The sequence below is a fragment of the Ranitomeya variabilis genome, chromosome 4, assembly GCF_051348905.1.
Source record: "Ranitomeya variabilis isolate aRanVar5 chromosome 4, aRanVar5.hap1, whole genome shotgun sequence".
In the NCBI taxonomy this organism is placed as follows: Eukaryota; Metazoa; Chordata; class Amphibia; order Anura; family Dendrobatidae; genus Ranitomeya; species Ranitomeya variabilis.
In genome coordinates, this window is record NC_135235.1 from 131,032,035 (window position 1) to 131,047,554 (window position 15,520).

At 41.7% G+C, this 15,520-nt stretch overlaps 1 protein-coding gene across 2 annotated transcripts in view; it reads right to left on the bottom strand.

Moving 5' to 3' along the window:
* LOC143770046 (cGMP-dependent protein kinase 2-like) overlaps window positions 1-15,520 on the bottom strand; it is a 363,231-nt gene that overhangs the window by 155,966 nt on the left and 191,745 nt on the right. The window contains exons 5-6 of one of the 2 annotated variants that reach the window (XM_077259271.1): window positions 13,838-13,943; window positions 4,803-4,866 (exon numbers count right to left, since the gene is read on the bottom strand). In XM_077259271.1, coding sequence (XP_077115386.1) covers window positions 4,803-4,866; window positions 13,838-13,943 — 170 coding nt within the window. Of the gene's footprint in view, window positions 1-4,155; window positions 4,404-4,802; window positions 4,867-13,837; window positions 13,944-15,520 lie in introns of those variants that run through there. The other variant, XM_077259272.1, reaches the window with a different exon arrangement.

A 15,520-nucleotide genomic window follows, 5' to 3' on the forward strand; every position in this document is an offset into this window, starting at 1 on the left:
TGCTCTCAGCTACCAGCTACTAAATTGTGATTGCTCTTTATTGTTAATGAGGATTGTGCCAACATTGTGCCGTGTCAGCATAACCTCGCATCTTCACTCTACGAACACTGAAATTTTAATCACACTTCTTCCTACAGTTTGTTATATAATCTAATTGACTAATGACTTGGGGACAACTGAGGCCTATAGGTGTCTTCTTGTACCCCAGAGAGAAGAGAGACTAGTTTGATTCATTACTCTCATTTTGTGGAACCTTGGAGAACCCAGCATGCAGTGCAGCAATGAAAATATCCATTGTTTGAAGGTAATGTCTGAAGTATTTAATTTCATTTTCTTTAATTGTCGAATGGAAATAATGTTTTATTCTGTTTGTTAATTGTTGCAGCTCATTTTTTATTTTTTCAAACACTTCCCTGAGGCCACATCCTGTATTGTCTGACAATAGGAGTTTTAGATGATTACATTAAAATAAATCTGTCATTAGCTTTTAGCCACCTAATAAGAGAACAGCTTAATGTAGAGAGAGTCTCTGATTACAATGATATGTGACATACTGGACAGCTTTTTGTAATTTTGATAAATTCACTATTTTATCATCAGCAGATTATCAGTAGAGGACTAGTAAACCTGCTGCTATGTAGTCCTGCATATTAATGAGCTCTCAAAAACCCCGCCCTCACCATTGATTGTCAGTTTTCTGCCTATACACAGTGTGTACACTTTCTGTAGAAAGCTGCCAATCAGTGTTGGGGGTAGGGTTATATAGCATTTAAGTAACTGCTAGATCTTTGGAGGATAAAACTGAATTTTAGCAAAATGATAGCAAGCAGCCCAGTTGGTGAAACATTGCTGGAATCAGGGTGGTTGCAGATGAGGTAGTAAAAATTCTGGTGTCAGATTTACTTTAATTGATTGAGCATAGTCTTCATCCTGAGTCCATCGAACGGCAAGGGAGATGCCTTCAGAGTCTGATCTGTGAGGATAACATTGATATTGTGCCTTATCAGTACAAAAGAGACATCATTATCTTCCCTCTTGCAATGAGATGATTCTGCTGACTCTGTCTCAATCTATATAGCAAACCTCACATGGGACCTCCAAGGCCTCCTTCTCTCCTCCACGTTTATTCGCTCCTCACCCAATCACCTCCAAGGTTTCTCCCGAATATCCCCCATCCCCTGGAATTCTGTGCCCCACATTTGCCACATTTGGATCCTTCAGATGGAACCTGAAAACCCACCGCTTCAAGAAAGCTTACAACCTGTAATGACCCCGCTGCCTCCTCAGAACTACCGGAGCTACTGCAACCCCTGACCTACTGTCTCCTTCCCCACAATTCTGTAGAATGTAAGCCCGCAAGGCAGGGTCATCTCCCCTCTGTACCAGTCTATCATTGTTAGTTTGTTTACTGTATGATATTTGTATTTTGATGTAACCCCGTCTCATGTGCAGGCACCATGGAATTAATGGTGCTATATAAATAAATAATAATAATAATATGACTGTATGAATAGTCACATAAAACATATTCAAATATTGCATCAATGTCTATTATAAAAGCCTAATTTATAGTATGCCTATCATCACAGCCCCTGGTTGGGGAGAGGCAAACAATGCATGTACCAGCTCCAAAGCTAGATTTCAGCAGAGGGGGTTCTTTCTGGACTAATCCCTCACACAAATGAGCAGGTCTCAGTCATTACTTTTAAAGGACCTATAGAGAAAGTAAGGTCACATGACAATAGCTGGGCACGTCCTGAGGCAGGAGGATCCTCAGAGGAGGAGAATGTGAGATACTATGTAAGTGTATGGAGTTTGTATAAAGTAACAGAGACTTGTCTGGGGTCTGTATTTGATTAGGGGGTCTGTAATATTCTAGGGTCCCTGGGGTGCTGGACTGAGGTCTGCATTAGTATAAGTTGTTTGACCCAGGATCTGTGTTAGCTAAAGAGATCTGGGTTTTTCCTGATTTTATCAGCTTAAATAGTTATTCTGAAGTTGTTAAATGGTTCCAATTGCAGATTACCTGTAAAACAATTCACATTGCAATTTAATTTTTGTAAAGAGTCCTCCACTTTCATTGGTAAGCAGAAAGACGTGAGGTAGGGGAGCGAAGCCTTTCTGAAACTAAATGATGAGGGAATCCCTTTATCCCTTCACGCTGCAGCCAATTTCAGTTTTTGTGTTTCTGTTTTTTTTCCTCCCATTCTTCCCAAAGCCAAAACTCTAGTTTTTCTGTCCACATTGACATATGAGGGCTTGTGTTTTTTGAGGGACAAGTTGTATTTTTAAATGACACCATTCATTTTACCACATAGTGTACTGGAAAACAGGAAAAAAAAAATTCCAAGTACCTTCAAATTGTGAAAAGAAAACAAATTTGACATTGTTTTTTGGGAATTGTTTTTGTGGTGTACATTTTGTGGTACAGATGACTATGCAATATGATTCTCATTAATAAGATACGGTGATACCAAACATGTTCTGTTTTTTTAATTATTTTAGTGGTGAAAAAAATCAGAAGTTTGCAAAAAAAAACTCTTCTGGGTTGTGCTGCCATTTCCCGAGATCTGTAACATTTTTATTTTTCATCCGATGGAGCTGTATGATAGCTTATTTTTTGCAGGTGAGACAACACTTTTATTAGCACCATTTTGGGAGAGATGTGACATTTTGATTACTTAGTACAGTCTTTGTGACTAAAAAAACATAATTTTGGAGTTTTTGAATTTTTTCCATTTACGGTGTTTACCGATCAGGTTAATTGTTTTTGTATTATGATAGATCAGACTTTTCTGAATGCGGTGATACCATACAGTATATGTGTATTTTTTTTATTTTTTTAATATCTTTATTTTCAATGGGGAAAAAGGAGGGTGATTTCAACTTTTATTTATTTTTTTCTTAAACTTTTTTTTTACTTTTTACTGTTATTGTTAGCACCTTTAGGGGACTTGAAGATGCGATCTTCTGATTGCTTGGGCTATATAAAGTGATGCAACATCACGGTCTCCTTTGAAGGTCATCAGTTGACGCCCAGCTGTCATGACAACCCATCGGCGACCCGCGATCACGTCACGGATGGAGATAATGACGTGTACACACGATGGTGCAGGTTACATGCCGCTGATAGAGATTGACAATGACATTTGACAAGTTAGCAATCGCAGGTGGAGCAGTGCTGGGCTAGGTCCTGGCTGCAATACACAGCCATCATCTGACGGGTGTATGACTGCGTGAGCCCGCTCCATACACCCGATTCCGACATGTCGTGAAGGGGCTAAGACTACAGCTGCCAGGTCCTAGTAAATATACATAACTGCTCTATAGCATCTATGCCTCTGCTTCAAGAGGAAAGTTAAAGCCTTGTTCTATGTCCAGCTGTAAAATGGCCGCTCTCCTCTTCCGAAGCCAAAATTAAACACATAAGCAGGAAAGAGGTTTCCACTTTCTAGTCAAATCTCAAATCTGTCTGTATCTGTGCAAGCAGTGAATCTGTTCTGCCGCGTATCACTTGTGTGGCAAGACAGTCAGCCTCACGAGTCCTATAGTTGGCTGCCATCTACTTCTGCATATCGTATATAGTATTTATGGATAATATAATATAACAGATTCAGACATCATCAGGGCTAGTCTCGTTTCTCCCTATAGTCCCAGCATGGCTGTTCAAACTACGTTTGCTCTGAAACGCCGGAGCATTTCAAAGAAAAACATTTTGGCTGCAATCATGCAGGCAGGCTCTGAATCATACTGTCTGTAGTTTGGGCTGCTTGAATCCAGTGACACATTCCCTTTAAGGGGGACTTAAACATGGCAATGACAGTGACTATTCTGATTGCTATGTGGATGGCGTATGTATAGCATTAGTTTCACATTTTACTCAATTGTTACTAATTAATTCTACCTTTTAATCCGCTACTACAAAGGAAATGCTATGGCAGCAATGCATTTGCATGAATTTCACATGTCAGATTAATTCAATGTATGCTTGAATTTCAATAGTAGAAAATGTTGGAAAACATTTGACAAAGTCAGCTCTACAACATTTAGAATATGGCGTATCATAAAGGAACAGACTTATATTAGTAACGCAAATATACTGTAAGTATAGTATTAGTCTAACATATTTATCAATCAGAGTCAGTGAATACATACAACTTCCAGGCAGTCTACTATCTTGGAAAGCTTCTCCTCGGGTAAATCTTTTACTAATGACCCCCCGGAAGAAGGCACACTCAGCCGAAACGCGCGTTGGGGTCGTGGCACCATCAGACCAGAGGTAATGGAAATTATACAAGTTCGATTTTGATTATCATCCACTATGCCATTTGTTTTACTGACCTATATGTGGGAACTTTAAATGACTATGCCGTTAAGGCGAGAGAGACTATTTATCCACGGGGTTAATGAATAATGTGGCATTGGAATATATGGCTCTGTGATACAATTACCTTTGGTCTGTGGTGTTGTGTTTTCATTTGGTACCATTTCCATCATTATTGTTTATAAATTTTATATGTTATTACCAATAAAATCTATGTAATTTTTGTATGTGAAGTTCTAGTGTGTGCAATTTTTTATGGGTTTATATGTGCTCTGTGCATGGGACTGATTACTATATATCTCCGGATGGGCACAGGGTTTAGTGAGTGACAACCCTGTGCATTGTGTGTCTAATTGGTATTAACACTTAGAATATGGCATATCATAAAGGAACAGACATATTAGTAACGCAAATATATTGTAAGTATAGTATTAATCTAACATATCAATCATATCAATCAGCGTCAGTAAATACATACAACTTCCAGGCAGTCTACTATCTTGGAAAGCTTCTCCTCGGGTAAATCTTTTAACAATGAAACACTAGGAAAAAAAAAAAGAATTGTTAAAAAGCAGTTATATTCTTGGAACAAGCATTTCAAATCTTCTTTGACAGCACTGTAATACATTTGCCACTTCTTGTCTCCGTTAATAAAGATTTTTCTCCTACTCTTTCCCAGTAATGGAAGTTGCCCACACTTCTTAATGACTTCCTCAGAGTCAGTGCTGAGTGTAAGAGAAGACATCACATCGCTCCAGCACATGACTTGTAATAGGCAACGACTCTGTGTCCCAGATACATAAAGATTATCCATCGTCCTCCCCTGTTCAGTGTCCTTTTTGGTACAGTGCCCTGAAATAGTCTGCAATGAGTTGAGAGAACTCATGTCTTTGCCTGCAGGGGTCATTTAAGTAATCCACGTGTATTTGGATGAAAATTCCTTTAGACCTTAGATTTGCATTAGTGAACTAATAATGGAAGCCCTATGCTTCCTCAGAGCCAGGCATTATTAGCATTAAGATTGTGGTATGATTAATAAGTCATCTGACAGTTTACAGATAATGGCCTCGCAGTATGAAGTGCTGCAGCTTGCAGATAGGAATGGAAGTAAGCAGAAGATTCCATTAACAGATGCACAGACAGCATTATAAGAAGATATATCTAAGCTTCGTAGCGAAAACAAGAACCTACAGTCTATTTCTAGCTTCTGTAATGGTAGATTAATTTATAAAGTAAAATATATATATAATAACTTTTCTATAAGTATTGATCCAATATTTTCCTTTTTTTTCTACAGACTGTATACTGTATTGCCTTATCCTAAAAATGTGATTTTATCTGTGCCTAGTTTTTAATATACTAGATTTCTGGGGTTGGCAAGAAAAATGAGAAGAATGAGATGAGATGTAGTCAATAGAGATGAGCGAACCCGAAGTTAAAAGTTCAGTGTTCATACCGGACGGTTAGTGTCTGGTGATAAACTTCGAACACTTGACTTTCGCGGAAAGTCTGTTGCAAATCTCGGAGTTATGAGGGATAAAAGAAATAGAGTAGAGAGAGAGAGAAGAGAAACTATTTTCTAGATCCAAAGTTGGGGTCCACATTGTTTTCAATGGGGTTCGGGTTCTGATTCAAGTTTGGGCACAGTTCTGGTACCCGAAACAAACTTTGGGATAAAGTTCTGGTCGGGTACTAGAACCCGAACTTCCACAGAGCCACTCATACCAGGTTACTAACTGGCTAAGTGATAGGAAACAGACGGTGGTTATTAATGAGACACACTGTCATTGGGCCAAAGGTAACACTGGGGTACCATAGAGGTCAGTATTTGGACATGCTCTTTTTAACCCCTTAATGATCGCCAATATGTCTTTTTACTGACCTGAGATATAAGAGACTAGCATCCCCATACATGTGACAATCTCCCCATACAGGTGACAATCCTGTAGCTGTCGGCTGTACACTATAGCTGACAACTTGCTGCATTAGCCATGATCAGTGATGGCACAGCCCAAATCTGTTTAACCCCTTAGATGCTGCTGTCAATAGTGACTACATCATCTAAATGATTAACAAAGTGTGGCGGCCTCCTCTTTATTCCCTTCAGCGCTCTGAGACCTTGATTGTGTGGCCCTGATGTTTGCCATGTCAATTTACAACCAAATAGAGGCCTTAGGCCTCTTTAACACATCAGTGTCTCCATTACGTGTGGTGACAGTTTTCACACATACCGGAGTGTTGTGGATTCTGTTTGCGGGCTCCCTCTGGTGGTTACTGCTGGTACTGGGTGACTTTGGTGGGTTGCGGCCTTTGGTTTCCATCTGTCCATCAGAGGCTGGGTGTTTCCTATTTTACCTGGCCTCTCTGTCATTTCCCTTGCCGGCTATCAATGTGTTCAGATGTGCTCTGTTTGGTTCCTGCCTACCTGCTCCCAGATCTTTCAGGATAAGCTAAGTGCTGATTTTCAGTTGTTTGGTTTTTTGTCCAGCTTGCTTAGAATGTCTCTTTGTTAGCTGGTTGCTCTAGTGGACTGAGGTTCTCCCCATGTGCCATGAGTTGGCACATGGGTTCTTGTAATCTCAGGATGGTTTTTTTGATTAGGGTTTTTTGCTGACCGCTCAGTCCCCATTTGTGTCATTCTGCTTTCTAGTTTTCAGCGGGCCTCTATTTGCTAAAGCTATATACATCATCTCTATGTATGTGCCTTCCTCTCATTTCACCGTCAATACATGTGGGGGGCAACTATATCTTTGGGGTTAATTCCTCTGGAGGCAAGTGAGGTCTTTGTTTTCTCTGCAGTACTAGTTAGCTCTTAGGCTGGTGCGTGGCGTCTAGAACCAACGTAGGCACGCTCCCTGGCTATCTCTAGTTGCGTTTGTCAGGCGTAGGGCAGCGGTCAGCCCAGGTTCCATCACCCTAGAGCTCGTCCGATATTTATTATACTTTGCTTATCCTGTGCTATCCCTAGCCATTGGGGATTCATGACAGTATAGCCGGCCAGCAAAGTGTTAATTGTTTGGGCTGAAGCAGGAGGAAAAGAAGTGTTCAAGGAAAATTTTTTTTTTTTTTTCCTTCAGAGTTTTGCTGCCTAGCCCTTAATTGCTGTCTAGCTGCTTCTTACCTCCTCTTAACCCTTGAATGGCTCTGATCTTAGCTGTTTATCATGGATGTCCAGAGTTTGGCTTCCAGCCTGAGTAATCTCGCGGCAAAGGTTCAAAACATACAGGATTTCGTTGTTCACACTCCCATGTCTGAACCTAGAATTCCTATTCCAGAGTTTTTTTCTGGAGATAGATCTACCTTCCTGAATTTCAGGAACAATTGTAAATTGTTTCTCTCTTTGAAATCTCGCTCCTCTGGAGACCCTGCTCAACAGGTCAAGATTGTTATATCGTTCCTACGGGGCGACCCTCAGAATTGGGCATTTGCATTGGCACCAGGGGATCCTGCATTGCTCAGTGTGGATGCGTTTTTTCTGGCATTGGGATTGCTCTATGAGGAACCTAACCTAGAGATTCAGGCTGAAAAGGCTTTATTGGCCCTCTCTCAGCGGCATGATGAAGCGGAAATATATTGTCAGAAATTTCGGAAATGGTCGGTGCTTACTCAGTGGAATGAGTGCGCCCTGGCTGCAAACTTCAGAAATGGTCTTTCTGAGGCCATTAAGGATATTATGGTGGGGTTCCCTGCGCCTACAGGTCTGAATGAGTCTATGGCTATGGCCATTCAGATTGATCGGCGTTTACGGGAGCGCAAACCCGTGCACCAGTTGGCGGTGTCTTCTGAACAGGCACCTGAGACTATGCAATGTGATAGAATTCAGTCCAGAAGTGAACGGCAAAATTATAGGCGGAAAAATGGTTTGTGTTTTTATTGTGGTGATTCAGCTCATGTTATATCAGCATGCTCTAAACACACAAAAAGGGTTGATAAATCTTTTGCCATTGATACTCTGCAGTCTAAGTTCATTTTGTCTGTGACTCTGATTTTTTCACTGTCTTCCATTTCCGTCGATGCCTATGTGGATTCAGGCGCTGCCCTGAGTCTTATGGATTGGTCATTTGCTAAACGCTGCGGTTTTAGTCTAGAGCCTCTGGAAGTTCCTATTCCTCTGAAAGGAATTGATTCTACACCATTGGCTATGAATAAACCGCAGTATTGGACACAAGTGACCATGCGCATGACTCCCGTTCATCAGGAGGTGATTCGCTTCCTTGTACTGTATAATTTACATGATGTACTAGTGCTTGGTCTGCCATGGTTACAAACTCATAATCCTGTCCTGGACTGGAAAACAATGTCTGTGCTAAGCTGGGGATGTCACGGGGTTCATGATGATGCACCTCCGATTTCTATAGCTTCATCTACTCCTTCGGAGATCCCTGCGTTTTTGTCGGATTATAGGGATGTTTTTGAGGAGCCTAAGCTCAATTCGCTCCCTCCCCATAGAGAGTGTGACTGTGCTATAGAATTGATTCCTGGCAGTAAGTTCCCTAAGGGTCGTTTATTTAATCTGTCACTGCCAGAGCATACTGCTATGCGGAATTATATTAAGGAGTCCTTGGAAAAGGGACATATTCGTCCATCTTCGTCCCCTCTGGGAGCAGGTTTTTTTTTTCGTGGCAAAAAAAGATGGTTCCCTGGGGCCTTGTATAGATTATCGCCTTCTGAATAAGATTACAGTCAAATACCAGTATCCATTGCCATTATTTACTGATTTGTTTGCTCGCATTAAGGGGGCTGGTGGTTCACTAAAATAGATCTTCGTGGTGCGTATAATCTGGTGCGGATAAGACAGGGTGATGAGTGGAAAACCGCATTTAATACGCCTGAGGGCCATTTTGAGTATTTGGTAATGCCTTTTGGACTCTCCAATGCTCCGTCAGTCTTTCAGTCCTTTATGCACAATATTTTCCGTGAATATCTGGATAAGTTTATGATTGTGTATTTGGATGATATTTTGGTGTTTTCTGATGACTGGGAGTCTCATGTTCTACAGGTCAGGAAGGTGTTTCAGGTTTTGCGGGCCAATTCTCTGTTTGTGAAGGGCTCAAAGTGTCTTTTCGGAGTCCAGAAGATTTCTTTTTTGGGGTACATTTTTTCTCCTTCTACTATTGAGATGGATCCCGTTAAGGTTCAGGCTATTTGTGACTGGACACAACCTACATCTGTTAAGAGCCTTCAGAAGTTCTTGGGCTTTGCTAATTTTTATCGTCGGTTCATTGCTAATTTTTCCAGTATTGTTAAACCTTTGACTGATTTGACTAAAAAGGGTGCTGATGTTGCTGATTGGTCTCCTGCGGCCGTGGAGGCCTTTCGGGAACTTAAGCGCCGGTTTTCTTCTGCTCCTGTGTTGTGTCAACCAGATGTTTCACTTCCTTTCCAGGTGGAGGTTGATGCTTCCGAGATTGGAGCGGGGGCGGTTTTGTCACAGAGAAGTTCTAATGGCTCGGTGATGAAGCCATGTGCTTTCTTCTCTAGAAAATTCTCGCCCGCCGAGCGCAATTATGATGTGGGTAATCGGGAGCTTTTGGCCATGAAGTGGGCATTTGAGGAGTGGCGTCATTGGCTTGAGGGTGCTAAACATCGCGTGGTGGTCTTGACTGATCACAAGAATCTCATTTACCTTGAGTCTGCCAGGCGTTTGAATCCTAGACAGGCTCGTTGGTCGTTATTTTTTTCTCGTTTCAATTTCGTGGTTTCATACCTGCCAGGTTCAAAGAATGTGAAGGCAGATGCTCTTTCCAGGAGTTTTGTGCCTGACTCTCCTGGAGACACTGGGCCTGCTGGTATCCTTAGGGATGGAGTAATATTGTCCGCCGTATCCCCAGACTTGCGACGCGCATTGCAGGAGTTTCAGGTGGATAAACCGGATCGATGTCCACCAGAAAGACTGTTTGTTCCGGATGATTGGACCAGTAGAGTCATCTCCGAGGTCCATTCTTCTGTGTTGGCTGGTCATCCTGGAATATTTGGTACAAGAGACTTGGTGGCCAGGTCTTTTTGGTGGCCTTCCTTGTCTAGGGATGTGCGTACCTTTGTGCAGTCTTGTGAAGTGTGTGCTCGAGCTAAGCCTTGCTGTTCACGGGCTAGTGGGTTGTTGTTATCCTTGCCCATCCCGAAGAGGCCTTGGACGCACATTTCCATGGATTTTATTTCTGATCTCCCGGTTTCACAGAAAATGTCCGTTATCTGGGTTGTGTGTGACCGCTTTTCTAAGATGGTTCATTTGGTGCCCTTGCCTAAGTTGCCCTCCTCCTCTGAGTTGGTTCCTTTGTTTTTTCAGAACGTGGTTCGTTTGCATGGGATTCCGGAGAATATCGTTTCTGACAGGGGATCCCAGTTTGTGTCTAGATTTTGGCGGACGTTTTGTGCCAAGATGGGCATTGATTTGTCTTTCTCGTCTGCATTCCATCCTCAGACGAATGGCCAGACGGAGCGAACTAATCAGACCTTGGAAACTTATTTGAGGTATTTTGTTTCTGCTGATCAGGATGACTGGGTTGCTTTTTTGCCACTGGCCGAATTTGCTCTTAATAATCGGGCTAGTTCGGCCACGTTGGTCTCTCCTTTTTTTTGTAATTCGGGGTTTCATCCTCGTTTTTCCTCTGGTCAGGTGGAGTCTTCGGATTGTCCTGGAGTGGACGTGGTGGTGGACAGGCTACATCACATTTGGAATCAGGTGGTGGACAATTTGAAGTTATCTCAGGAGAAGACTCAGCAGTTTGCTAATCGCCGTCGCCGCGTGGGTCCCCGACTTCTTGTTGGGGACTTGGTGTGGTTGTCTTCTCGTTTTGTCCCTATGAAGGTCTCTTCTCCTAAGTTCAAGCCTCGGTTCATCAGTCCTTATAGGATCTCGGAGATTCTTAACCCTGTATCTTTCCGTTTGGATCTCCCAGCATCGTTCGCTATTCATAATGTGTTCCATCAGTCGTTGTTGCGGAGGTATGAGGTGCCTGTTGTTCCTTCGGTCGAGCCTCCTGCTCCGGTGCTGGTGGAGGGAGAATTGGAGTATGTTGTTGAAAAGATCTTGGATTCTCGTGTTTCCAGACGCAAACTCCAGTATTTGGTTAAGTGGAAGGGTTATGGTCAGGAGGACAATTCCTGGGTGGTCGCCTCCGATGTTCATGCGACTGATTTGGTCCGCGCCTTCCATAGAGCTCACCCTGATCGCCCTGGGGGTTCTCGTGAGGGTTCGGTGACCCCTCCTCAAGGGGGGGGTACTGTTGTGGATTCTGTTTGCGGGCTCCCTCTGGTGGTTACTGCTGGTACTGGGTGACTTTGGTGGGTTGCGGCCTTTGGTTTCCATCTGTCCATCAGAGGCTGGGTGTTTCCTATTTTACCTGGCCTCTCTGTCATTTCCCTTGCCGGCTATCAATGTGTTCAGATGTGCTCTGTTTGGTTCCTGCCTACCTGCTCCCAGATCTTTCAGGATAAGCTAAGTGCTGATTTTCAGTTGTTTGGTTTTTTGTCCAGCTTGCTTAGAATGTCTCTTTGTTAGCTGGTTGCTCTAGTGGACTGAGGTTCTCCCCATGTGCCATGAGTTGGCACATGGGTTCTTGTAATCTCAGGATGGTTTTTTTGATTAGGGTTTTTTGCTGACCGCTCAGTCCCCATTTGTGTCATTCTGCTTTCTAGTTTTCAGCGGGCCTCTATTTGCTAAAGCTATATACATCATCTCTATGTATGTGCCTTCCTCTCATTTCACCGTCAATACATGTGGGGGGCAACTATATCTTTGGGGTTAATTCCTCTGGAGGCAAGTAAGGTCTTTGTTTTCTCTGCAGTACTAGTTAGCTCTTAGGCTGGTGCGTGGCGTCTAGAACCAACGTAGGCACGCTCCCTGGCTATCTCTAGTTGCGTTTGTCAGGCGTAGGGCAGCGGTCAGCCCAGGTTCCATCACCCTAGAGCTCGTCCGATATTTATTATACTTTGCTTATCCTGTGCTATCCCTAGCCATTGGGGATTCATGACACCGGAGACACTGACACACGTAGACCCATTCTGTGCACATATCTGTGTTTTTTCACGGACCGTGAAAAAATACACATTTTTTAACATTTTTGTCACATTTCTGATATTTTTTGTAAATAAACACAAAAAATATAAGGCCTAAATTTACCATTATCATAAATGATAATGTTCCTCGAAAAAACAATCTTAAGATCACTGGAATTAGTTGAAGCGTTCCAGACATACAGAGTATAATTTTATTATTTGCAGAAGATACTAAACTTTGCAAGGTAATTAACAAAGAGGAATATAATTTAATAATGCAGAGGGATTTACGTTAGATGCAGAATTGGGCTGAGAAAAGGCAATTGAAGTTATATGTAGATAAATGTAAGGTCATGCACTTGGGCTGAGGAAAAAACATACAACTATGTACTAAATGGTAAAATACTGTAAAACTGTTACTGAAAAATACTTAAATGTATAGATGGATGAGAAATTCAACTTTGAGGCCAGTGTCAGGCAGCTGCTGCCAAGGCAACTCAAATCATAGGATTCATTAACGAAGGCATAGATGTTCATGACAAGAACATAATTTTGCCTCAATACTGATCACTAGTGCAGCCACAACAAGAATAATTTGTGATTTTATGTCGACCAAGGTTATTAAGATCTGCAATATCAAAAAACAAGTTATCAAACTTAGGGTTATTCAGTTTGGAAAAAAGAAGAATTAGGGTAATCTTATTACAAGGTACAAATACAGTATATGTAGAGACTGTACAGAGATCTTTCTAATGATCTTTTCACACCTAGACTGGCAATGATGACAAGGGGGCATGCTTTTAGAAGATATGCTACTGTGCAGGCGCCGCCAGTGCCATCTTGATGGAGCTTAATTTTCTTTTTTCTCTAGTAAATTGGCACACGTGGCAACTGTGCTGTAGCTTCTATCAGAACGCGATAGATGCTACTGCGCAGGCGTGGCCGCCGGAGCTATTTTGATTAAGATATTTTTTAAAAAACTATAAGTTTAAGTAAATAAAAACAGGCATATTATCCACTGTATCCTACTACAGCGCAGGCGCCGCCACCAGCACCTGCTTGATGAATGTGAATTTTTTTTTTTGAAAACCATATTATATGCAGTATGAAAAATAGGGGGCAGGTCACTGAGGGATCATAAGCCCATAAAGATGATTATCTAATCAGAGCACCACATGAAGACCCCCCACAGGCCACCCTGGAGCAGGAGTATATCATTAACTCAAAACTACAAATAAAGATTAAATAACAACCACAAGATGGATTTCATCACCCCAGGTATCATTTTAATCAATACACCGGTGCTGACCTGATAGTGTGTGTAGGTTACTGAGCAAAATCCTGCTGACAGTTTCCCTTTAAGGCAAGTATACAGTTTAGAAGTCTTTTACAGACTATTGGTCGTCTCATGTTTTCTCTTTGTGTATTTGCTTTTTATGTAGGGGTCACAGCTTACTGTGTTATTTTAGAACACAAAAAATGCAAAGTTTGTATAACAAAATTGTATTAAATTACCTGCGGAGAAAGCTGAAATATTCCTGATGCTGAGCCTGTGCTGAACTCATCATAATGTTCTGGAAAACCTGCCTATCCAAGACCCAAATCTTGGCATCTGTTACAGCTGCAAAAATATGCAACATATTGGTTAAAATATTATTCTAAGTCACCAATGCAATATTTAACAAAATGTTTCTTGAAGAGTTGTCCCCCTGGGCAGTGCACGCTATGCTCCCATCTTACCTAGACAAGTTTTAATTAGAACTACGCCTTGATTTTATCTTTTTCCAAGTTCATCTGAGGCCGAGTTAGCCACAGAAAGAGGTGAGTTACTTGAGTTAGGGACCATCCATATGAGGTCACTTTTTGGTTGGCAGATGGCTTATGCATTGTTTGATCAACAGATGTTAGCAAAGTGCCTCCCATTATTTTTTAGAAGTAGAAAATCTGGAGAGCAAATAAAGTCCAAATAGGGTCTTAAGTGGTTAAAAACATGGGGTGCACTGGGGAGAGGAACGTTCACCTTGTTTGGTTGCAACTAAGCAACATGTAAAAAGCATGGATCAGCTGTTGCAGGACATGGGTCCAAAGACCGAGGATAATGGTGAAACCAGGTGTATGTGTCCAAATCTGCGTTGCTGATAAAGATGAATGGCTGACGATATTCTTCAAAGCTTTATTTCAAACAGGTTAATAGTCAATGCGTTTTGAGGTCATGCAGGACCTCTTCCTCAGGACCAAACCTTACAAGTTTTGTAAAGTTTTTTGTAAGGTTTGTGGAAGAGGTCCTGCATGACCTCAAAATGCGCTGACTATTAACCTGTTTGAAATAAAGTTTTGAAGAGTACCGTCCAAATCCATCTTTATCAGCAGCGCAGATTTGGACACATACACTCGGTTTCATCATTTTATTTTTTATTTTACATGTGTAGCAATAGTGGAATTCAGGTATTCATTAATTGTAGCACTCTGACATATAGTCACACTTGCAAGTGCAATGTTAGAAACTTGCTCGAGTCTCTCACATCAATACCCGGCACTGCCACCAGCACTCGGGACCAGGGCGTGTGGCTGCATGTATTTCTATTCAGCCGCACACTCCGGTCCCGAGTGTCGGCAGAAGTGCCGGTGGCAGTGCCGGGTATTGATGTGAGAGACTTGCATGAGTTTCTCGCATTGAACTTGCATGTGTGACCCTCGCCTAAGGCCCTGATTCATGGCCTTTGCGCCTGTTTTTTGTCTAGTTGTGTGTTGTGTGCCTTTACTTTTGTTTGCACCCAATTCATTCTTCTATTTGCGCTTTTTATGAAGTCTATTTTATATGTGCTCGCCTTCTTTTGTTTTGTTTTCTGCTTTGTGTATGGAGTTTAGTGATTCATACATTTTCACTTGATTCATCAAAGATGCAAAATTTGGCACAATTTAGCTCCTGCTGCCCCCAGTGTATTGATGAATACATTAGCATTTTTGCCTCAATTTTCATGATTTTTGGTAACAAAAGTTACAGAAACATTACAAGACAGGAAAAATTAAAACTGTTTATACTTTTCACCAAATTCATGCATTATGTGCATCATTTTACTAAATTTGACACCAAAAATGGCACTTACTACACAAGACGAAAAAAGGAAAGTGAAACAAAAACCCTTAAATCATCGATCGTGGCCAGTTTGTATAGTGGTCATGCGCCAGCACATTAAT